At 35.8% G+C, this 23,672-nt stretch overlaps 1 protein-coding gene and 1 pseudogene across 16 annotated transcripts in view; both read right to left on the bottom strand.

Moving 5' to 3' along the window:
- Positions 1-2,126: 2,126 nt before the first annotated feature.
- Positions 2,127-23,672, bottom strand: part of DLG1 (discs large MAGUK scaffold protein 1) — a 278,066-nt gene continuing 256,520 nt past the window's right edge. For all 16 annotated transcript variants that reach the window (XM_030330682.1, XM_030330683.1, XM_030330680.1 and 13 more), the window contains 3 exons: positions 16,744-16,853; positions 4,839-4,930; positions 2,127-3,963 (listed from right to left, as the gene is read on the bottom strand). In XM_030330682.1, the coding sequence (XP_030186542.1) occupies positions 3,857-3,963; positions 4,839-4,930; positions 16,744-16,853 (309 nt within the window). In that variant the 3' untranslated portion in view covers positions 2,127-3,856. The remainder of the gene's footprint in view (positions 3,964-4,838; positions 4,931-16,743; positions 16,854-23,672) is intronic.
- Positions 19,561-19,661, bottom strand: LOC115524325 (annotated as a pseudogene).

Below are 23,672 nucleotides of genomic sequence, written 5' to 3'. Positions count from 1 at the left end.
GAAAATTTCTCTATAGTTGATGAAGAATGGTGGACCATGTTATTCTCTCAGTTTTCTGCTACCAATCATAAACACACTCCAGAGCAAGGGAAGAATAGGTAGTGAGAGTCAAGCATCAGATTTGTGATCAGTTTTTGTACACACTGCTTTACTTAACCTTTATAACAATCCTGCAAGGTAGTCATTCAAACCCCATTTAAAATATGGCAAAATGAAGGCTCAAGGTAATCTGTACAAAGTGAGTTGCAACAATTCCAGGCTTCTGATTCTAGAGGAAAAGGGAATTAACTTTTAGAATGTACTATGTGCTAGCCTTCCTTATTTATAATCTTATTCTCAAAATGTTTCCACTTTACAGAGAAGTAAACAGAAAGAGGGATGGCATGATTTGCCCATGGTTAGTTACATAACCAGTGAGTGGCCAAGCTGGTATTCAAATGAAGCTCTGATTCCACAGCCTACATTCTTCACATTGTAGTATTCCACAGCCAAAGCCAACGAGAGCTGTACTGTGCAATTCTGGAGGCAGATAAATGGAGTCTTTAACATTGGACTAAAACACCAGATAATCTAAACTGAGGTCAGAAAAGTGACATTCGTGTTTTTCCCTGATGGCTTTCAAATTCAAATCTCTCAATAAAATCTCTTAAGTTTATTGATATTTACTTTCTTTTAGTCAGTAATTCAAACCTTGAGGGACTGAATAACCCACTGAATTCATCTTAGAGCACAGAAGACAAGGAACTGGATGGTAGACAAACCAACTGTTCAAGGAACCAGGAATCAAACGTTCTAATGCTCCTCAACTGTAGTGTAACTTTGGTTAAAACATGAGGATCTCTGGGCTTGTTTTACCATATGTAAATTAAGAGTATTCAAGATAGAATTTTGGAAGGTAAGTTGTTGACTCTGATACTTTAGAAAACAAACTTTTCTTATGAGTAAAGTCCCCAAATTGCCATCTTTGGAATTTAAATAGTAAATAGTGGGTTATCAGGTATTTGTAAGAATCTGTTCTGCAAGCTTGCTTCCATCATTTTTTAAAGACCCTTGGGAAGATGTGGAACAAAAAAGCAACCAGAAATGTGTAGTCACATTTAAGAGGCACTTTTATTTTTGCCAACTTAAAAATATTAAGCATATTAAAAAATATGAATATCTCATAAAACATTTGAAATACTGTTATTCCCTGTGTATTGTGGACTTTTTTTTTTTTTTCTTCTAATGAATACCGTTCCATTTTTGGTTCTAAAGAAGTTTTTTGTAGGTCACTGTGACAGTGCTAGGCTGACTTCTTTCTCAGAAACAGTCATTTCAGCTGTGATAGGAATGACTTGTTCCATGGGTCTGTCCTTACTTGTTGTGTGACTCTGGGCAAGGGCCTTCATCTAAGTCTGTCTCTGTAAAGGGGCACTAAAATAACACAATTTGAGTCACAGTGCCTTACACAGTAGGGGCTGAAAAACAAGGTAGATTAGAAAGAACTTGGGGCAGAAAGACTTGGATACAAACACCAAGCACTGCTGCTTACTAGCTTGTCACTTGGGCAAGTGATTTCACAGAGGGGCTAGTAACTCTTAAATTCTTATCTTTTAAAATTAAATGATAATATACTAAAGTGGCTATTACACAGTAGTACTAAGCAATTAGTACTTTTATTAATAATTCTATACAATCTAGAAAGTTGCACAAAAGTTAGTATTTTCTTACAAAAACATCACTTAACAAGGACATCTGAAAGCAATGTAATACACATTTTAAGAGTTAAATGGCACTGTTTTCATACTCTCTTGGTATTTTATAACATGTAACCAATAAATACTTCAAAATGGCTTATGCTGGCTGGGGTCTTGCTGCAGAGTGATTCTGGGGCTCTTGGGCTCATTTTACAATAATTTTCTTCTAGTTGTTTTATGTTTGGTAACAACTTACTATAATTAGCATTATAGCCATAGTATATATTTCAATGTGTTAACATACTCAATTCCAAAACCTATAGAAGAAATTTGATTAGGTTTCCTAATGGCCCATGAAGTCTATTTGTAAATTACATGATTCTCCAAGTTCGAAGAAAATGTCAGCTTGTAAAATATTATTTTCTTTCAGAATTCAAGACACATTTAACATATGGATTTTACAATAAAGTTTATTAGCTGTTCTCCTCTTTCTCATAAATGGAATGGATAATGTTGATAATCCTTTACAAACCAGTACTCATTTGTTTAAGAAACTGTAATGAGGAGGTTGTCAAAAACACATATTTAATAAACTCCAAAAAGCAAAAGGAAGGCAAACAATATTATTAATATAAAAGACCAGAGAAGTTGATTTCTGAAATCACATCTACCTTTCACTAAAATTTCTTAAAATTGCCCACCATGAAGATCTGTGCAACTCTAATGCAGAGCAGCTACAAGAGGTGAAAGGTGTGCAGTCTGAAGGGAAAACACACACACAAGGCTTTTCCTTCTTTGTCTACCAGTGAAAGGAGAAGTGGAAGGAGAGGCAGAGGGCCAAATCCAAACCCAATGACAAGAACAACAGTAACAAAGAAACCCAAAACAAAACCAGGAACCATCTGAAAACTTTTGTAGAAAAGAGGAGAACATGCCTATACTTTTGTATGTAATCTAATTTCCCTAAAGGTTCTTTCCACAACCACCATATCCCTGTTTTCGGTTCACGTGATTAAGGAAGATAAAGTCTAATCAATTAATATTTAATTTAAAAACCAAACAAAAAGTTAAGAGTAGGTGGCAAAAGAAAAAATATATTTTAAATATATATATGTTTGTGTGTGTGTGCAACTATGTAAAGAAAATAATTCCCATAGTTACAGAGTTTAGTTAAAGAAAGTTTTATATATATTTATATATATATATATATTTTATTATAACAAAATAGGCAGTTACTGTGGGTAAAATATTCATTAAAATCTGATCCCTAAGAATACATTTAAAGTTTTAGACTATGAATTGGACTCCTTTTCCATTGCCATGAGTACTACATCATCACTAGAATGTCTGTTCTGCCTGTATTTACGTCTATGAAATTTTCTCAACCTTCTGTGTAAAAGGTGAGCTCCCCTAGCACCTAAACACGGCCTCAATTCAGAAACTGTGATGATCATTATGTTTGAACAACTTTTGTAAGACACTATAAATAGTGTTGCACAAGTAGATTAAAAACATTTAAACACTGCTATTCCTAGCAAATGTACTAAGAACCCTCAAACAATAAAAGACTTGAAGAACTCTTATGAAAAATGAATATCCCTTGTGAAATTATGCAAGTTAACGTAGACATTAATTTTGAAATTAAAAACCACATATTTTCCTTATTTGTCTATAATGAAATATTGGCTTTGATAACACAAGTCAACTGAGAAAAGGACTTGAGAGTTAATATATTGGCCAAACCATGCTATTAAAGTTAAGCGTGCACTGTTGCTCAAAGTTTACTAAATCACTGTTTAACACCACTTTTCTTTCATTTATACTGAAATTTGAAAAGAATGTATATAAAGCTTTTCTGAAAATCTCTTAAAGTTACTTTCCCTTAAACATTAAGGAATTTTACCACAATTTCCCAGTCTCCCCAAATCCTTAATAGCTGGTCAGGCCATTCCACCTTTAGTTCTGAAAAATGGCCACAAACCAATAGCGACATAAAGTAATACAGATGCTACAACTTGAAGGAGACACCAGATGTCAAAACTAAGCACAACCATACACCATGATGAGTGGGATATGATTCAACATGGAAGGAGTATTGCAGACAGACTCCAAAAGAAAAGGGCAAAGAAATGTCAAAGAAAATGAAATCGTGGAAAAGAGAAACCGAGAAACATCAGTCTTCATAACTTTTCTTTTGCTGGAACCCATATGTAAGGACCAGACTGTTCTTCTATGATCTGCTTCACTTGGTTGTAAATGTCTTCCAGCGTATCTCCCTGTACAATAGCTGTAACAGAAACAAAATCAGAAACCTCCATTAACTGTCTATCTTTACCATCACAATCATTGGTGAAATAGAAGCTAGATCTTAGAACTAGTTATTCATCCAGCAAGAGACCATTTATGTATTGTTTGCTTAGTAGTAAGTGCTCATTTCATTAATTTTCATATTTGAAAAATGTAAGAATTTTTATTTTAAATGCTGATTGAAAATGAGACTTGGCAATTTTTACTTAGTTTTGTGTATTTGGAAAATACACACTGAAGCATCTGCTTCAACTGCTTGCAAGTTACTCTTAAATGTTTCAGAAAAAAATTAAATGTGGTAAAATGTTAACATTTAGAAAATATAGGTGAGAAGTGTATGAGAATTGCTGATACTATTCTTGTGATTGTTCTAGAAGTCTGAAATTATTTTAAAAAAAGAAGGAAAAAAGCACTTGAGTTACAACACCAAGGCATGTGACGTACTTATGAACACCTGAGGAATATTTTAAAGGACAAAATGAATGGGAGATTTGGGAATTGCTACCCACTCATTTCTTTTTAATAGTATCTTAAAATGGATCAAAATTTATGAAGCGTAAGGGAAAAGTCAGTTTCACAGAAGAAATCAAGTCTGAATCTATTTTTCTCCAGTCTAGTATGTCCTAATCAGCAACTTAAGAAACACTAAATTTCAAGATTCCTCATCAGCACTGCCTAAATTAGATGAATTATTCTGAAAACCACAGTATTACTTACATAGTATTAATACCTAGTATTAGCCACAGTAAATAATTACTGATAGATGTGGGCATAGTTCAAAATCCATTTCAATAGGTCAGTTCATATGGCTCCAAATCAAAATTCTATTAGGGCACTGACACACATGATACCAACCTGTGAAATGTTCAGTAAATTCTTGTTCCAGTTTCATGGCTCTCTCAAATGTCTTTCTGGCTTGTTCTTCTGTCAGACGCTTATTCATTTCCCTATGCAAATAAATTTAGGAATTGCTAATTAATACATTATAATACTTTTTGAAAGAAGATGAGGAATTAGAAGAGACACATAAAACATAAAATCATGAAAAGTTGAGGTTTGTTGAGAATATATATATGTCATTAAAAATTAGGTTTAGGGGCGCCTGGGTGGCTCAGTCAGTTGAGTGTCCAATTCTAGATTTCAGCTCAGGTCATTATCTCAGGGTCACAGAATCGAGGCCTGCATCAGACTTTGTGCTGAGCGTGGAGCCTGCTTAGGATACTCTCTCCCTCTGCCCCTACCCCACTCTCTCTCTAAAAAAAAACATTGGATTCGGTCACTAAGTATATAGCTTTATGCTTGGAATGACACTGGGTTTCAACACACTTTTGCATTGGCTCAAGGCAGCCAAAAAAACTAAGCCTTAATGTCATAGTTTTCACTCTGATCAAAATTTCATATTAAGATCTACCTACCAATTTACAGGTAACAAAGGAGACACATGAACATATCAAAGAACACCATGAGAAGGCAATCAGCAAAATATAGTCTAGGGAGAACTTTGCAGAAGAAATGATTTAACGAATAAATGGAAAAAAAAAGAGAGATGGAGGGAGAGTCTATAGATTAAAATACTTAACAACAAACTGTCACAAGTAGATCTCACCTGGAACTTGATTCAAACCAATTGAAAAAACATAAGCAAAACTTATGAAACAATCAGGAAAATTTGAACTATCTGATGATATAAAAAGTTGTTTTAGGTGTGACATCATAGAGATGTTTTCTTTTTAAGCTTTTAATTTTTTTTAATGTTTATTTTTGAGAGAGAGGGACAGAGAAAGGGGGAGGGGTAGAGAGATAAGGAGACACAAAATGAAGCAGGATCCAGGCTCCCAGCTGTCAGCACACAGCCTGACGTGGGGTTTGAACTCACAAACCGTGAGATCCTGACCTGAGCTGAAGTTGGATGCTTAACCAACTGAGCCACCCAGGTGCCCCTATTTTTATTTTTTAAATATTTATTTATTTTGGGAGAGAGAGAGAGAAAGCACAGGCCGGGGGAAGGGCAGAGAAAGAGGGACAGAGACAATCCCAAGTCCAACACAGGGCTTGGAGATCATGACCTGAACTGAAATCAAGAGTCAGAAGCTGAACCATCACCATAGAGAGGTTTTCCAATAACAGAATTCTTATCTTTCAAACATATACTGAAATATATAGATAAAACCATATAATGTCTGGGATTTGTTTCAAAATAATCTGGTGCGGAGGGGTAGGGAGGTGGTGGGATAGATGAAACAAGATTGGTCATAGCTGGTAATTATTGCTGCAGCTGGATGATGGGTATATGAGAATTTGTTCCCAACTTAAAGGGAAAGCGTTCAATATTTCATCATTAAATATGATGTTTGCATATATGTATATGTATGTATATTAGAAACAGTGTGAGCAGGGAAGAATGGCAAAGAGAAAGAGAAAGACTTTTTTTAATGTTTATTTTTGAGAGAGAGAGAGAGAGAGAGAGAGAGAGACAGAGAGAGAGAGAGAGAGAAAGAGAAAGAAAATGAGCAGGGGAGGGGGGGCGGAGACAGAGGATCCAAAGTGGGTGTTGTGTTGACAGCAGACAGCCTGATGTGGGGCTCGAACTCACGAACTATGAGATCATGACCTGAGCCAAAGTTGGACACTTGACTGATTGAGCCACCTACATGCCCCTAGAGAATTTTTTAAGCAATTTTTTAGCTTTTTCAAGTTATGTGTGGAGCCCAATGTGGGGCTCGATCCAACAACCCTGGGATCATGACCTGAGCCGAAATCAAGAGTTGGATGCTCAAGTGACTGAACCACCCAGGTGCACCAATGCTTGCTTTGATATTTTTGATCTTTTGAAATGACCTTTGTCAGATTAAGGAAATTACCTTCTGTTCACAGTTTGCAAAATGTTTGTTGTCATGAATCGATGTTAATTTTATTAAATGCTTTTTCCGCATTTGTTAAAATGCTCATATGTTTTGGATCCTAAAATCTGTTAATGTGGCACATTTACATGGATTTTAGAAAATTAATTAAAATTGTGAAAAAATATACATAACATAGAAGTTATTATTTTAAACATTTTTAAGCATACAGTTCACTGGCATTTGTATCTTCACATTGTTGTGCAACCATTACCACCATCTAATCCTGCAATTGTTTTCATCTTGTGAAATCAAAACTATATTAAAAATAACTACCCATTCTCATTTCCTCAGCCACTGGCAACCACTATTATACTTTCTGTCTCTGTAATTTTGACCACTCTGAGTACCTCATGTAAATGGAATCATACAGAATTTGTCTTTTTGTGACTGGTTTATTTCACTTAGTATAATGCCTGCAAGGATCATCCATGTTGTAATATACTGGAGAATTTCCTTCCTTTATATTAAATTTATTTTGTGTTTATTATTATTTTTTTTTTTTTGAGAGAGAGAGAGAGAGAGAGAGAGAGAGAGAGAGAGAGGCAGGCAGAGAGAGAGGAAGACACAGAATCCAAAGCAGCTCCAGGCTCTGAGCAGTCAGCACAGAGCCCAATGTGGGGGCTCAAACTCACAGACCGTGAGATGGTAACCTGAGTTGAAGTTGGATGCTTAACCAACTGGGCCACCCAGCTGCCCCTCCTTTATATTTATAGACCATATTTTGCTTATCCATTCATCCACTGATGGGTGCTTAGGTTTCTTCCACATTTTAGTTATTGTGAATAGTGCTACTATAAACATGAGTGTACAAGTACTTCATCAAGGAAGCGGTATATACCCAAAAGTGAAATTGCTGGATCATATGGTAACTCTATTTTTAATGTTGGAGAAATCACCATACTATTTTCCACAGCAGCTGTGCCCTTTTACATTAATTCCCACCAACAGTTTGAGAGTTCCAATTTTTCCATGTCCATGTCAGCAACTTGTTTTTTTGACAATAGCCATCCTAATGCATGTGAGATGGGATCTCATTGTAGTTTTCATCTGCATTTCCTTAATGATTAGTGATGTTAGCATCTTCTCATGTGCTTATCAGCTATATCTTATTTGGAGAAATGTCTATTCAAGTCCTTTGCTCATTTTTGAATTGAGTTGTCTTCTTTGTTGTTTTAGTTCTCTCTATATAATGGATATTAATCCTTTATTAGATAATATGATTTGCAAATACTTTCTCCCATTCTGTGGATTGCCTTTGTACTCTGTAGATAGTGTCTTTTGATATACAAAACTGTATTATTATATTTTTTAATGTTTATTTTTGAGAGAGAGAGACGGAGTGCAAGCAGGGGAGGGCAGAGAGAGAGGGAGACACAGAATCTGAAGCAGGCTCCAGGCTCCGAGCTGCCAGCCAAGAGCCTAACACGGAGTTCGAGCCCACAAACTAGGAGACCACGACCTGAACTGAAGTCAGATGCTTAACTGACTGAGCCACGCAGGCACCCCTTATTATTATTTTAGAGAGAGCATGAGTCTGTGAGTTGGGGGAGAGCAGAGGGAGAGAGATCTTAAGGATTCATGCCTAGCGTGGAGCCTGACATGGGATGGGGCTCTATCCCTCAACCCTGGGATCACAACCTGAGCCAAAATCAAGAGTCAGATGCTCAACTGACTGAGCCACCCAGACGCCCCCAAAATAAAATCTTTTAAAAATAATAAGAGGCGCCTGGGTGGCTCAGTCAGTTGAGCGTCCGACTCTTGATCTTGGCTCAGGTCATGATCTCACAGTCCGTGAGTTTGAGCCAGGTGTCAGGCTCTGTGCTGGCAACACGGAGGCTGCCTCGGATTCTGCCTCTCCCTCTCTGTGCCCCTCCCTTTCTTGTTTTCTCTCTCTCAAAGTAAATAAGCTTAGACAAAAAATATTTTATTTTTAAGTAATCTCTACACCAAACATGGGGTTCAAACTCACAACCCTGAGTCACACGCTCCATAGACTGAGCCAGCCAGGTGCCCCTGATATACAAAACTTTAAAATATTCATGGAATCTAATCTGCTTTTGTTGTTACCTGTGCCTTTGGTATCAGATCCAATAAATCAATGCCAAATCCAATGTTGTTTTCTTCTAAGAGTTTTACTCTGTTACATTGTTACATTTTACTTTTGTTACATTGGTCATTGATCCATTCTGAGTTAATTTTTGTATATGGTGTTAGGTAAGGGTCCAACTTCATTCTTTTACATATAGATAACCAGTTTTCCCAGCACCATTTGTTGCAAAGACTGCCCTTTCCCCCACTGAATGGTTTTGCATCCTTGTCAAAAGTCATATATAGGGCAGTTTACTTCTGACCTCTTTATTCTACTCCATTGGTCTTTTTAATTTCATTTTTTTTTCCCATCATGATAAGTGTACTCTTTAAACCCCATCCCCTATTTTCTCCATCCCTCTACTCACCTTCCCTCTGGTAACCATTAGTTCGTCCTCTATAGGACAGTCTGTTTCTTGTCTCTTTTTTCCTTTACTCATTTGTTTTGTTTCTTAAATTCCACATATGAGTGAGATCATATGGTATTTCTCTTTCTCTGACTTACTTAGTTCAGCATTATACTTTCCAGCTCTATTCATGTTGTTGCAAATGACAAGATTTTCTTTTTTTTATGGCTGAGTAACATTCCACTTTATATACATACCACCTTTTTTTAATCCATTCATCTATTGATGGACGCTAGGGCTGCTTATATAGTTTGGCTACTGTAAATAATGCTGCAATAAACATAGGGGTGCACTGGTGCACATATCCCTTTGAATTAGTGTTTTTGTATATTTTGGATAAATACCCAGTAGTGTGATTTTTGGATAATAGGGCAGTTCTGTTTTTAATGTTTTGAGAAACCTCCATACTGTTTCCCACAATGGTTGTACCAATTTGCATTCCCACCAACAGGGCATGAGGGTTCCTTTTTCCTGCACATGATTATCAACATTTGTTTCTTGTTTTTGATTTTAGTCATTCTGACAGGTGTGAGATGATATCTCACTGTAGTTTTGTATTCCATTGGTCTTATATATGTGTTTATACCAACAGCACAGGTTTTGGTTACTGTAGCTTTGTAGAGAATTATGAAATCAGGAAGTCTGAATCTTCAAGTTTGTTGTTGTTCTTTTAAGACTGTTTTGGCTATCTGGGGTGGGGGGGGAGGGTCTCTTGAGATTTCATATGTATTTTAGTATGGGCTTTTCAATTTCTATTTTTAAAAAAAATTTAATGTTTATTTATTTTTGAGATTGAGAGAGAGCACAAGTAGGGGAGGGACAGAGACAGAGGGAGACACAGAATCTAAAGCGGGCTCCAGGCTCTGAGCTGTCAGCACAGAGCCCGACGCGGGGCTTGAACCCACGAACTATGAGATCGTGACCTGAGCTAAAGTGGGACACTTAACTGACTGAGCCACCCAGGCACCCTGGGTTTTTCTATTTCTGCCAAAAATGTCATTAAGATTTTGATAGACATTGCACTGAATCTGTAGATCACTTTGGGTAGCACTGACATTTTAACGACATTAAATCTTCTAATCCATGAACATGAGAAATGTCTCCATTTATTTACATCTTCTTTATTTTCTTTCAGCTATGTTTTGTAGTTTTCACTGTAAGTGTTTTTCTTTCACTTCCTTGGTTAATTCTTAAGTATTTTGTTCTTTTTGATGTTATTGTAAATGGAATTGTTTTTGTAATTTCCTTTTCAGATTGTTCATTGTCCACATATAGAAGTGTAACTGGTTTTTGTGTTGACTCTGTATGCAGCTATTTTGCTGAATTTATTTATTAGTTCTAATAGTTTTTATGTGCAGTCCTTAGGGTTTTCTACAGATAAGATCATATCATCTGCAAACGGATAATAATTTTATTTCTTCCCTTTCAATTTGGATGCCTTTTATTTTTCTTGCTTAATTCCTCTGGCTAGTATTTCCAGTACCTATGTTGAACAGAAGTGGTAAAAGTAGGCATCCTTGCTTTGTTCCTGCTCTTAGAGAAACAGCTTTCAGTCTTTCACTGTTCAGTATGATGTTTGCTGTGGGTTTTTCACACATGGCTTTTATTATGTAGAGGTAGTTTCCTTCTATTATTTTGTTAAGTGTTCTTAATCATGAAAGGGTATTAAATGCTGCCAAATGTCTTTTTTCCCTTTTTTAAGGTAATCTCTACACCCAAGGTGGGGCTTGAACTCACGACCCTGAGATCAAGAGTCACATGCTGTACCAAATAGGCCAGCCAGATGTCCCTGTCAGATGCCTTTTCTGCACCAACTGAAATGATCATGTGTTTTTTCCTTCATTTTTGTTTCCTTCATTGTGTTGTTATATTATGTTGATTAATTTTCATGTCAAACCACCCTTGTATTCCAGGAATAAAACCACTTGGTAATGGTGTATAATCTTCTTAATATTTTGGTGAGTTCTATTTGCTAGTATTTTGGTGAAGATTTTTGCATCAGTGTTCATAAGAGATACTGGTCTGTAGTTTTCTTGTACTATGTTTCCTTCTCTTGTATTATGTATCTCTTTCTCTTCATTTTTTTGAAAAGTTTGAGGAGGATTATTGGCATTAGTTCTCTAAATGTTTGTAAAATTTACCAGGGAAACCATTAGCTCCAGGGGGCTTTTCTTTGTTGGGAGGTTTGATCACTGATTCAATCTCTTTAGCAGTTATAGGTCTATTCACATTTTGTATTTCTTTTTGATTTAGTCTTGGCAGGTTTGTGTTTCTAGGAATTTGTCCATCTAATTTATATAATTTTTTGGTGCACAATTGTTTATAGTACTCTTATAATCCTTTTTATTTCTGTAGAATCACTGTCTTTTTAGATTTTAGGAATGTAAATATTTTTTTCTCCCTTTAGTCCACCTAGCTAACGGGTTGTCCTTTTGTTCTAATAATCAACTTTTGGTTTCACTGATTTTCGCTACTGTTTTTTATTCTTTTGTTGATCTCTGCTCTAATCTTTATTATTTCCTTCCTTTTGTTAGTTTTGAGTATAGATTGTTCTTTTTCTAGGGGTAGGGGCTTGCAACAATGGGTATCTGCCTCCATGTCTGCACTTCCACAACCAGAAGAAGCAATCAACTATTTGAGCACAATTCTCTAAAATTTGGGGAACCGAATCCTTATTGCCCACCACCTTGGCCCCCACAAACTGCTCAAGAAAGGCATGTGTGGCCCTGCTATGGGGTGAAGGTGGGGATATGGGTAGCTGCTACCAGGTTAAAAGCTGAGATTAACAAAAATGAACCATTCAAAACTTCCCCTAGAAGCTGCAAGCCTTCAAGACTGCTGCATTTCAGAGTAGTTACTTCTGACAGATTCTGTTAAGTCCAATTGCTCTCTAGGTGGGGAAGTGTATTCCTGGTGGCTCCTACTCCACCTTCTCTCTAGCTCCACCACTGGTTAATTTTTAAATGTTTACCTAACCTTGCATTCTTGAATAAATCCAACTTGGTGGTTATATTTTATCTTATTAAAAAAAATTAACTGTTGAACTCAATTTGTTTATATTTTGGTAAGGATTTTTCCATCTATATTCATGTTAAGATTGGCTTATCATAATTCATTTCCTTATCATATTCATTTATTTTCCATAAAATTAATTGAAGAATCTGGGTAAGATCTGCATTACTAAGCTTTTGGCAGAATTTAGTAAGTCCTGTTGGCCTAGTGTTTTATTTCTGGGAAGGTTTTTCATAACAAAGTTAAGTTCTTTAATAAGTTTAGGACTAGCTTTTCTATTTTTTTTTCCTTTTCTATTTCTTAAGACTTTTTTGAAGTTTTTTTTAAGTATAACCTTCAAACATAGAAGACAATTGTAAATATATAGCTTGATGAATTTTTACCAACTTACACTTACCTGTGTATCATCTAGTACCTAGATCAAGATACAGAATATTATACCAGCAATCCAAAATTTGGATGTGCTCTTTCCAGTCACCTACCTACCCTCAGAGTAACCTCCATTTGACTTCTAAAGCAATGATTAAGTTTGGAATCACAGAATATGTATAAATACACACATATATGTGTGTGTGTGTATATATATACACACACATATATATGTGTGTATATATATGTGTGTGTGTGTGTATATATGTGTGTGTGTATATATATATATACACACACACATATATACACACACACATATATATACACACATATGTATACACACATACATATATATATATATATATACACACACATATGTATATATGTGTGTGTGTGTGTGTATATGTCTGTATTTTTTTACTCAAAATATGTTTATGAGATTCTTCTATACTTTTGTGTGCAGTTGGGAGATTGCTCATTCTCATTACTGTAGAATATTTCATTGTGTGAATTTATGTATTCACTGAGACATCTGGATAATGTTTTTGATTATTTTCAACAGTTCTTCTATCAGCAATATAGTACATGTCTTTGGTGAACACATGTAAACATTTCTGTTGATTATATACAGTTTTAGGAGATACTGTAAACAGTTTACCAATGTGGATATGCCAATTGATAACTCCTTATCAGTGCAATGAGTTTCATTTGTTCCATATCCTTGCTAATGATTGATGTTTTCTGTCCTTTTTTTTTTTTTTAGCTATTTTGGTGTGGGGGCTAGTATATGACATTATGGTTTTTTTTTTTTTTTTTTGTTTAAGTAGGCTCCATGCCCAATGTGGGCCTTGAACTCAGGACCCTGAGAACAAGACCACATGCTCTACCAATGGAGCCAGCCAGGTACCCCAAGGTTATTTATTTATTTATTTATTTATTAAGTTCTATTTATTTATTTTGAGAGAGACAGAGCAAGAGAAAGGAGAGTGCATGTGTGTGTGCATAAACCAGAGGGGGTTGCAAAGAGGAGAGACAGGATCCCAACCCAAGCAGGCTCTGCACCATCAGCGCAGAGCCTGATGTGGGGCTCAAACTCAGGAACCATGAAATCATGGTTCCTGAGCCAAGGTCGAGTTGGACACTTAATCAATCAACTGTGCTGCCCAGGCACCCCACAACATTATGGTTTTATTTGCATTGCCATGTTTAATTGAGCACCATTTCTTATGTTTATTCATTATTTGGATATACCCTTTTGTGAAGTGTCCAAGTTCTTTGATCATTTTATTTGATGCGTAGTAATATTTCCATTTTCATTCCTGGTATTATTTATGCCTTCTTTATTTTCTTTTTTTAACCTTTGTTATTAATGGCTTATAATATTTTTAAAGAAAACATTTTTCATTTTGGTGACCCTGTTTACCATGTTTGTTTTCTATTTCATTACATTTCTACCTTCTTTGGGTTTTACTTTTTTTTCCTAATTTCTCAAAACTTTAGATTTTTAATATCTATTTGATTTCTTATATTCTTTCCTAATATTTAAGGCTGTGGACTTTCCATTATTAAGGCTATTGCATTTTCCAAGTTCATTCACTTGACAATTTCATTACCATTTAGTTCAAAATATTTATTAACTTATGCTGTGATTTCTTCTTTGGCCCATACAGAAGTACAATGCTTAATTTCCAAATATATGGGAATTTTCTAGTGATATTTTAATTATTGATTTCTATTTTAATTTCACCATGATCAGACAATGTTTGTTTCCAATCACTGAAAATTTGTGGCTTAGCATATGATTAGGCTTGGTAACTGTTCTATGTGTACTGGAAATTAATGTGTAAATTCTTCAGATATTGAATGCAATGTTTTTTACATATGTCAGTTAGGTAAGGTTTTTAATTTGTGCTGTTCTATATCCATACTGATTTTTTGTTTTATTATTCTATTACTTCCTGACTGACATGTTAATTTCTCCCACTATGATTCTGTATTTTTTTCTTTTATAGTTATCAATTTATGCTTTACATATTTTGAGACTATATTATTAAGTACAAATGTATGTATGAATATACCTTCCTGATTGGGTCAACCTTTCATTTTTACGAAATGTCCATCTTTATCTCTAGTAATGATTTCTTGCCTTTAGGTATATGTTGATAGCAATATAAACCAGCTTACTTTTGGTTAATGTTTGCATGGTATATCTTTTTTCTAGTCTCTCACTTTCAGCTTTTCCACAGCCTAATATCTAAGGTGTGTCTTATGAAAGCAATATGTAGTTGATGGGTATCATAACACACGATTCTAAAATATGGCACCTTGGCCTGCTGAATATTTTAAGCTTAAAGGAATTTGAAAGATGGCAGGTATATGAAGGACTCTGATCTTCCCCAAGGCGGGTCAAGATCCTCATGTGAGAGGTGGTATTCTTATACTTGGAGGAAATAGGCACCCTTATCTCCAAAGATGGAGGGATACTGAGAGGAATTTGAACAAAAAGGCCTTGCTAAATTTCCCTAGTTTGCTATTCTTAGCTCATATTCTTTGGTACCATGACTTTTTCCCAAGACTGTCCATTTGTCATCAAACCTAGTATAAAAATGCTCAGGTTTAACTGTTTCTTTGGGTCTTCCTTTACTTATGAATGCTCCCATGTCACATAAAAGTTGAATTTAATAAATTTTGTATGTGACTCTTTAGTTACAGAGGTCCAAGTGAAAACCTAGTAGAGGGAAAAGAAATTTTTTCCTCTCCTACAAATCAGCATATAGTTATTTATTTTTACTTCCACCATTCTGACAATCTTTGTATTTAAAAAATTAAAAAAAAAAGTTTATTTATTTTTGATGGGGAGAGAGACAGAGTGTGAGAGGGGGAAGGGCAGAAGAGAGGGAGACACAGAATCTGAAGCAGGATCCAGGCTCTGAGCTGTCAGCATGGAACCGGATGCAGAGTTTGAACTCACAAGCTGTGAGATCATGACCTAAGCTGAAGTAAGAAGCTTAACCAACTGAGCCACCCAGGTGCCCCATAATCTTTGTATTTTAATCAGACCACTTAGTCTAGCATTAAGTTAATGAAAAATGTACTTGGGTTCATTTAAAGCATCTTACTGTCTGGGGTGCGTGGGTAGTTCAGTTGGTTAAGGGTCTGACTCTTAATTTTGGCTCAGGTCATAATCTTGAGGTTGTGGGACTGAGCCCTGCATTGGGCTCTGCACTGAGCATGGAGCTTGCTTGGGATTCTCTCTCTCCCTCTCTCTCTCTGCCCCTCCCCCTGCTTGTGCTTGCTCACTTTCTCTCTCAAAATAAATAAATAAACTTAAAAAAAAAATAAAGGGGGTGCCTGGGTGGCTCAGTTGGTTAAGCGTCCGACTTTGGCTCAGGTCATGATCTCCTGGTTCGTGAGTTCAAGCTCTGCATTGGGCTCTGGGCTGACAGCTTGGAGTCTGGAGCCTGCTTTGGATTCTGTGTTTCCCTCTCTCTCTGCCCCTCCCCCGCTCACTCTGTCTCTCTATCTCAAAAATAAACAAACATTAAAAAAAAAAAAGGCATCTCAGTGTCTGTATCCTTGTCCCATCTGTTCTGTTTCTATTTGCTTTCCTATCTTCTTTTAGTTTTATTTACATTCGATTTCTGCCCTCTATTATAAATAGGTATACATTATTTTATCTTTTCAGTGGTTACCCAGAACTATACTGCCCCATTCAGTAATTATTAGCCACATGTGACCATTCAGACTTAAAATTCTAATACATATTACCTTATACTTTAGTATATTAATGTTGATGATAATGATAGGTGTATTACAGAACGCTTATTTAATCCTCACAATAACCATATGAGGAGGGTATATACTATTTCCATTTTACAGATAAGGGAACGGAGACACAGGGAAGATAGTAAATTACCCAATATAATAAGTAACAGACTGGATTTGTACTTAGAGACTTGTGCCTTAGGCATTTACACTTACATGATATTTTCCATGGATTTGGGTTTAATAAAAATGGAGATTGGGTAAAGTTGTGCAATCTGTAATCTCTTTATGGCATTTCCAGAGACATCGAGGATACAATGTTTGCCCTAAAATAGAGGAAATAAAGAAGAAAAACAAGTGAACTAAGTATTTTCAATCATTTCAAAGGTACATTTCCTACAGGTACAAAATATGGATTATGATATGTTTGGATCCTGTTCACTTTAAGCAAACTTGTCATTTCTGTTAGCAAATTTCAGAGGGGAAATGAAGACAATGAATGATGACTATGAATAATTAATTTTCCATTTCCAAATATTACATTTAAAAAGGAATGAAAATACAGTTCCCTTACTCCTAGCTTTCATAGATCGGTCTCCAAATGGCAACAAATATGGGGTTCCTAACTTATTTTACCAAGAAAAATAAAACACCCTAAACACCTAATAAACCACCTTACTACAACCACCATTTCATAAAACAATACATAATCAACAAGAGGGAAAATACCTAAAGTGAAGAAGAATCTTTAAAACTGAATAAATTGAAATTTATAAAACCTATATACCACTAATTTATTTCTCATTTTATTGGGGACTTTAACACAAACTGGCAATTGGGGACCCCATTTCTGGATTTAAGACACTTTTCTGAAATGCTTAAATTCACTTACAAAGGCCATTTGGATTTTTAATAAAGATGAGTGTGTTCGTGTTAAATAGGGTAGTAATCATAACTTATCAAATAGATTTTATTATATTTTAAATTACATACTGCCTCATCATGCATTTTATAATCTAAGGGCTTAAGTGTACTTCAATAAACAATTTCAATTTAGTAGGGATATTTAAAATAAAAAATTTAATACTGTATAAGACTTCAAACATATAGAAAATAATAGACACAGGGAACCTGGGTGGCTTAGTTGATTAAGCGTCTGACTTTTGACTTCAGCTCAAGTTATGATTTCACGATTTGTGAGTTTGAGCCGCACATTGGACTCTGTGCTGATAGTGTGGAGCCTGCTTGGGATTCTGTCTCTCTCCCCTTCTCTCTGCCCCTCTACTGCCTGCATGCATGCTCTCTCTTAAAAAATACTCAAAAAAATAAAATAAAAAAGAAAATAATACACACATATGTACCCACTATCTATTTTTATTAGACATTAATATTTTATGTGATTGCTCAGGAATTAAAAAAATGCTATGCTGAAACATTAACATTCTATCATGTTTGCTTTATTTTATTCCTCTCTATATACATACAAAACAATTTGAGAGTAAATTGCAGACATAATACTTCACCCCCTATTTCCTAAAAATAATGACATCTCTTATATAATCACAGTATAATTTCAGTTGGCCACCTAATGTCATTTAGGACTAAAGAAAAAAAAGTTCCTGGTTCAGGATCCAATCCAAGATCATACATTGCATTTGGTTGTAATGTCTCTTTAGTCTGTCAATCTGGCATAGTTCTTCAGTCTTTGTCTTTCACGATCTTGGTATTTTTGAAGAGTACAGATTATTTTCTTTTTTCAAAGAATATGCCTCAACCCTGGTGTACCTGATATTTCCCATGCTACACATTTTGGCAGGAATACCACAGAAGTGATGCTGTATCCTTCTCAATTCATCATATCAAGAGGCATATAATATCTATTTGTCCCATTACTATGCTAGTGATGTTAATTTTGATCACTTGTTTAAGGTTTTATCTGCCACGTTCATTATAAAATTACAATTTTTTCCTTTGTAACTGGTAAGTATTTTGGGGGAGGATTTGTTGAGATGTAAATACCCTGTTTCTCATAAGATATTAATTCACTCACTAATTTTAGCAAACATTGATAGTTCTTGTTTGAACTATTATTATGAACAATTATTACCATGGTGGTTGTCCAGGGAGATCTCCCAATATCATCATTCTTCCTATCTTTATTAGATATTCTAATGTTAAGGCAAAGCCTTCCCTTCTATCAGTTTATTTATTTATTCATGTACTTATTGGTACCATTATGGATTCTTGGATCCTTATTCTTTTTTATTTTAACTTGTTTTATTTTTTATTTTTTTAAATTTACATCCAAATTAGCATATAGTGCAACAATGATTTCAGGAGTAGATTCTTTAATGCCCGTTACCCATTTAGCCCACGCCCCCCCAGAACCCCTCCCATAACCCTCAGTTTGTTCTCCATATTTATTAGTCTCCTCCGTTTTGTTCCCCTCCCTGTTTTTATATTATTTTTGTTTCCCTCCCCTTATGTTCATCTGTTTTGTCTCTTAAAGTCCTCATATGAATGAAGTCATGATTTTTGTCTCTAATTTGACTTAGCATAATACCCTCCAGTTCCATCCACGTAGTTGCAAATGGCAAGATTTCATTCTTTTTGATTGCCAAGTAATACTCCATTGCGCGCACATGCGCACACACACACACACACACACACACACACACATATATATAGCACATCTTCTTTATCCATTCATTCATCGATGGACATTTGGGCTCTTTCCATACTTTGGCTATTGTTGATAGTACTGCTATAAACACGGGGGTGCATGTGTCCCTTCGAAACAGCACATCTGTATCTCTTGGATAAATGCCTAGTAGTGCAATTGCTGGGTCGCAGGGTAGCTCTATTTTTAGTTTTTTGAGGAACCTCCATACTGTTTTCCAGAGTGGCTGCACCAGCTTGGATTCCCACTTATTTTATTCTTTATGTTATAATTAGTTATAACCATTTAAACATTCAAATTATCCCAGACTTGGCCACTTGGGGGCTCCACAGGCTGGCTTCTGTGTCTTTTTGACATATCCATATTATTCTTTGTGTGATATCCTTGAGCAGGAGCCATGCTAACCTTCTCTGTATACTTCTAATTTTAGTATATGTGCAGCCGAAATGAGCACCACATCTTGATTTTATATACGGATAACCTTACTCTAGTTTTTTTTAAGTGACTTTCATTTTATAATTGTCTTTAATTTTATAATACTTTATAATTTATTTTACAAAATAAATTTTATGATAGATTTTATATGGTTTCCCAGGTATACTACGATCTGAAAATCTAGCTAGTTTTACTTTCCCCCCAATTCTATGCCTCTAATTGACTTCTCTGGTCTAACAGCATTGACTAATGCCTCAAGTAAAATGAATACCTCGGGTACAATGTTGAATAGTAGTGGAGATAACAGACATCCTTGCTTTGTTCTTCAACATAATGGAATTTCCTCGTATTTTGCCTTGTATTTTTCCCATTAAATATTTAAAAGAATATGTATCCATCCATTCATCCATCTAAATCTCTCTTTATTTACAGCTTTTAAACATTTATTTATCTCTACACCCCACGTGGGACTTGAACTCATGACCTGGAAATCAAGAGTCACATGCTCTTTTGACTGAGTCAGCCAAGTGCCCCATCTCCTTTTCTTTTTTAAAAGTAACACCAATCTCTGTATTTTTAAGTTTTTCTTCCCCCTGGTAAGGTACTGAATTCTACCAAAAGATTTTTAGGCATCTGGAAATTTTTGATTTTTCTCTTTAGATCTGTGGTAGATTATATTGATGAATTTTCTAACTTTGAGCTGACCTTAAATTTCTTTAAGGTCATAACCATTTATTTGGTTATGGGTCATAACCCATTTGGTTATGGTGTATTAGTTTTGCAATGTGCTATGGGATTCTGTTTCCTAAAATATTTAATGTTTTTGCATTAGTATTTGTGATATTGGTCTATGATTTTTTCTGTCTCTAGCTGGCTTAGATATCAATATTATACTTGCTTCATAAAAAGAATGCTCTTGAACAGTTTGTAGAGCTTTAGAATAGTCTAACCTTTGGGATTAGACAGAATTCTCCTGTGAAGCCATCTGTGCCTGGTGCTCTTTGTGGGTGGGGTAGTTCCTTGATAACGTGCTCTATTTCTTCTAAAGAAAGCTTTCCATTTCTGACAGGTCAATTTTGGTATACCATAGTTTTCTAAAAAAATTTCCATTGCAACCAAGTTTTTCCCCCCTCATGTTTCTTTATTTTGACAGACAGAGAAATAGAGACTGATCAGGGGAGGGGCAGAGAAAGAGGGAGACAGAATCTCAAGCAGGTTCTCCACTGTCAGCACAGAGCCTGATGCGGGGCTTGAACTCACGAACTGTGAGATCATGACCTGAGCTAAAATCAAGAGTCAGACGCTTAACCAACTGAGCCACCGAGGCGCCCTGCAACCAAGTTTGAAATTTATTTATATACAAACACCTGCATGGCTCAGTTGGTCCAACTCTTGGTTTTGGCTCAGGTCATTATCTCATGGTTTCATGAGTTTGAGCCCCACATCAGGCTCTGTGCTGGCAGTGCAGAACCTACTTGGGATTTTCTCTCTCTCCCTCTCTGTCTCTGCCCCTCCACCACTTGTGCTTTCTCTGTCTCTCAAAATAAACAAACTTAAAAAATATTATTTATATACAGATATAGAAAGTAGTCTTGTGATTTCCTCTTATTTCAATGGTATGTTCCCTTGTCATTTCCTGTTTCTATTACTTGTTATTTTTCTTCTTAAAAAATTCAGGTCAACTCATGGTTTGTCTATTGTGTTAACTTTTTCTAGATTTTCTACTTTTCTATTTTCTACCTTAAATTCTTAAAAAAATTTTTATTAATTACTTTTATTGCAAAAAAGAATACATGTGACAATTCAGAAAGGATATAGTAGGGGTGCATGGGTGAGCATGGGCTCAGTCAGTTAAGTGTCCCATTCTTGATCTCAGCTCAGGTCATGATCTCAATTCGTGAGAACCACTGGTCTGCTTTCTGTTATTAGAGATTATCGTTGTATGAAAGTATGTTCTCTTTTCTCCAGAAGTGGATCATATGGTAGGTGTATGTTTAAACTCTTTTTCAAAGTGGTTGTATGTTTTTATTTTCTCACCCAGCAAAGTCTATGAGAGTTCCGATTGCTCTATAGCTCTGTCAAAGCTTGGTAATTCTGATGGGTGTGTAGTGGCACCTAATTATGGTTTCAATTTGCATTTCCCTAATGACTGATTATGATGGATGTCTTTTCATGTTTTTATTGGCCATTTGTATATCTTCTTTAGAGAAATGTCTTTTTAAATACTTTGCCCATTAGAAAACTTTTTTATATACTAGATTGAAGAGTAGTAATTATGAAAAAGTAACTAAAATGTATGAGGAGACTAAAGGAAGACAGGGGTTACTTTGGTTAAATTTGTTTGTAAAAATTCAACTTGGAATGTTCTTTCCCTCCAGATGCAGGGGAGGGTCTGTTACATATGGGAGTTTTATCTCCTGTTTTCAGGAGGAAAAGGGGAAATCATTGTGCCTTTTTTACACCTGTTGTTTTTCAAGTGCCTTTAGCTCAAAATAGTCAATATATCAAACTGGCGTATTTTGGGGTGGCATATTCTGAGCCCACTCTAAGCCCTGTGTCACCCTCGGTCTCACTCTGGGGAACTCAGGTGGGCTTTAGAGTTGGTGTACAAGGTGATGGTAACAGCCTGTGGTGGGGTGTGAGGAAGTCAAAATGTGCACAAGAGTAAAACCAACTCAAAACTCTACCTTTGTACCAATGGTTACCAGAGGGGAGGGTGGGTGGGTGAAATAGGTGAGGGGATTAAAGAGCACACTTACCACGATGAGCATGGAGTAATATATGGAATTGTTGAATTACCATATTGTACACCCGAAGCTAATATAACACTGTATGTTATCAATACTGGAATTAAAATAAAAAACAATAAAAATGAATAACATAAAAAAAGAAAACTTTTTTAAAATTCGAGGGGGGGAAGGGGAAAGAGGGAACAGGGGAAAGGGGGAGAGGGGCGGGGGGGGAGAGGGAGAGGGTGGGGAGACAGAAAGGGGGGGAGAGAGAGACGGGGGGGGGAGAGAGAGAGAGAGAGAGAGAGAGAGACAGACAGACAGACAGCAGCGAAGGGGCAGGGAGAAGAAGAGACAGAATCCCAAGGAGGCTCGGGCCTTATCAGCACAGAGCCTGACATGAAGCTTGACCCTACCAACTGTGAGATCATGACCTGAGCTGAAACTGAGAATCTGATTCTCAACTGACTGAGCCACCAAGGTGCCCCAATAGTTTGCCCATTTTTAAATTGGGTTGTCTTTATTATTGTAAGAGTTCTTTACATATTCCGGATAAAAGTCTTTCATGAGATGAAAATATATGTATGATTTGAAAGTATTTTCTCCTACTATATGACTTGTCTTTTTATTCCTTTAACAGTGTTTTTTAGGAGCAGAAATTTTAATTTCGATGAAATCCAATTTGTCATTATTTTCTTTTATGGATTGTGTTTTTGCTATACTATCTTAGAAACCTTTGCCAAAACCAGTCATTAAGATTCTTCTCCAATGTTTTCTTCAACAAGGTTTATAGTTTTAGGGTTTACATTTATAATCTATTTTTAGTTAATTTTTGTATATGATATGAGGCATTGCTAGTCAATTGCTCCAGCACCATTTATTGAAAAGACAATCCCTTTCTCCACTGATCTGCTGTTGTACTTTTGTCCACAGTTGCCCATATATATATGGGTCCATTTAAGAATTCTCTAGTATGTCCTGATCTACTTGTATGTCTTCATGCCACTACCACAGTATCTTGATTACTGTATTTTTATAAGTCTCAAAACACGCAGTGTGAGTCCTTCATCTCGGATTTTTTTTGAAGTTGTTTTGGCTATTCTAGATTTTTGCATTTCCTATAAGCTTTACAATTAGCATGTTATTTTCTACAAAAAGGTCTGCTTAGAATTTTTTTATTAAAATGTTTTTAATATTTATTTTTGACAGAGAGAGAGAGAGAGAGAGAGAGAGAGAGAGAGAGAGAGAATGAATATGAATCTGAAGCAGGCTCCAGGCTCTTAGCTGTCAGCACAGAGCCT

This window comes from Lynx canadensis, chromosome C2 (genome assembly GCF_007474595.2).
Source record: "Lynx canadensis isolate LIC74 chromosome C2, mLynCan4.pri.v2, whole genome shotgun sequence".
Taxonomy (NCBI): domain Eukaryota; kingdom Metazoa; phylum Chordata; class Mammalia; order Carnivora; family Felidae; genus Lynx; species Lynx canadensis.
The sequence above is the reverse complement of the archived record's forward strand: the minus strand, read 5'-3'. Positions and strand labels throughout refer to the sequence as shown.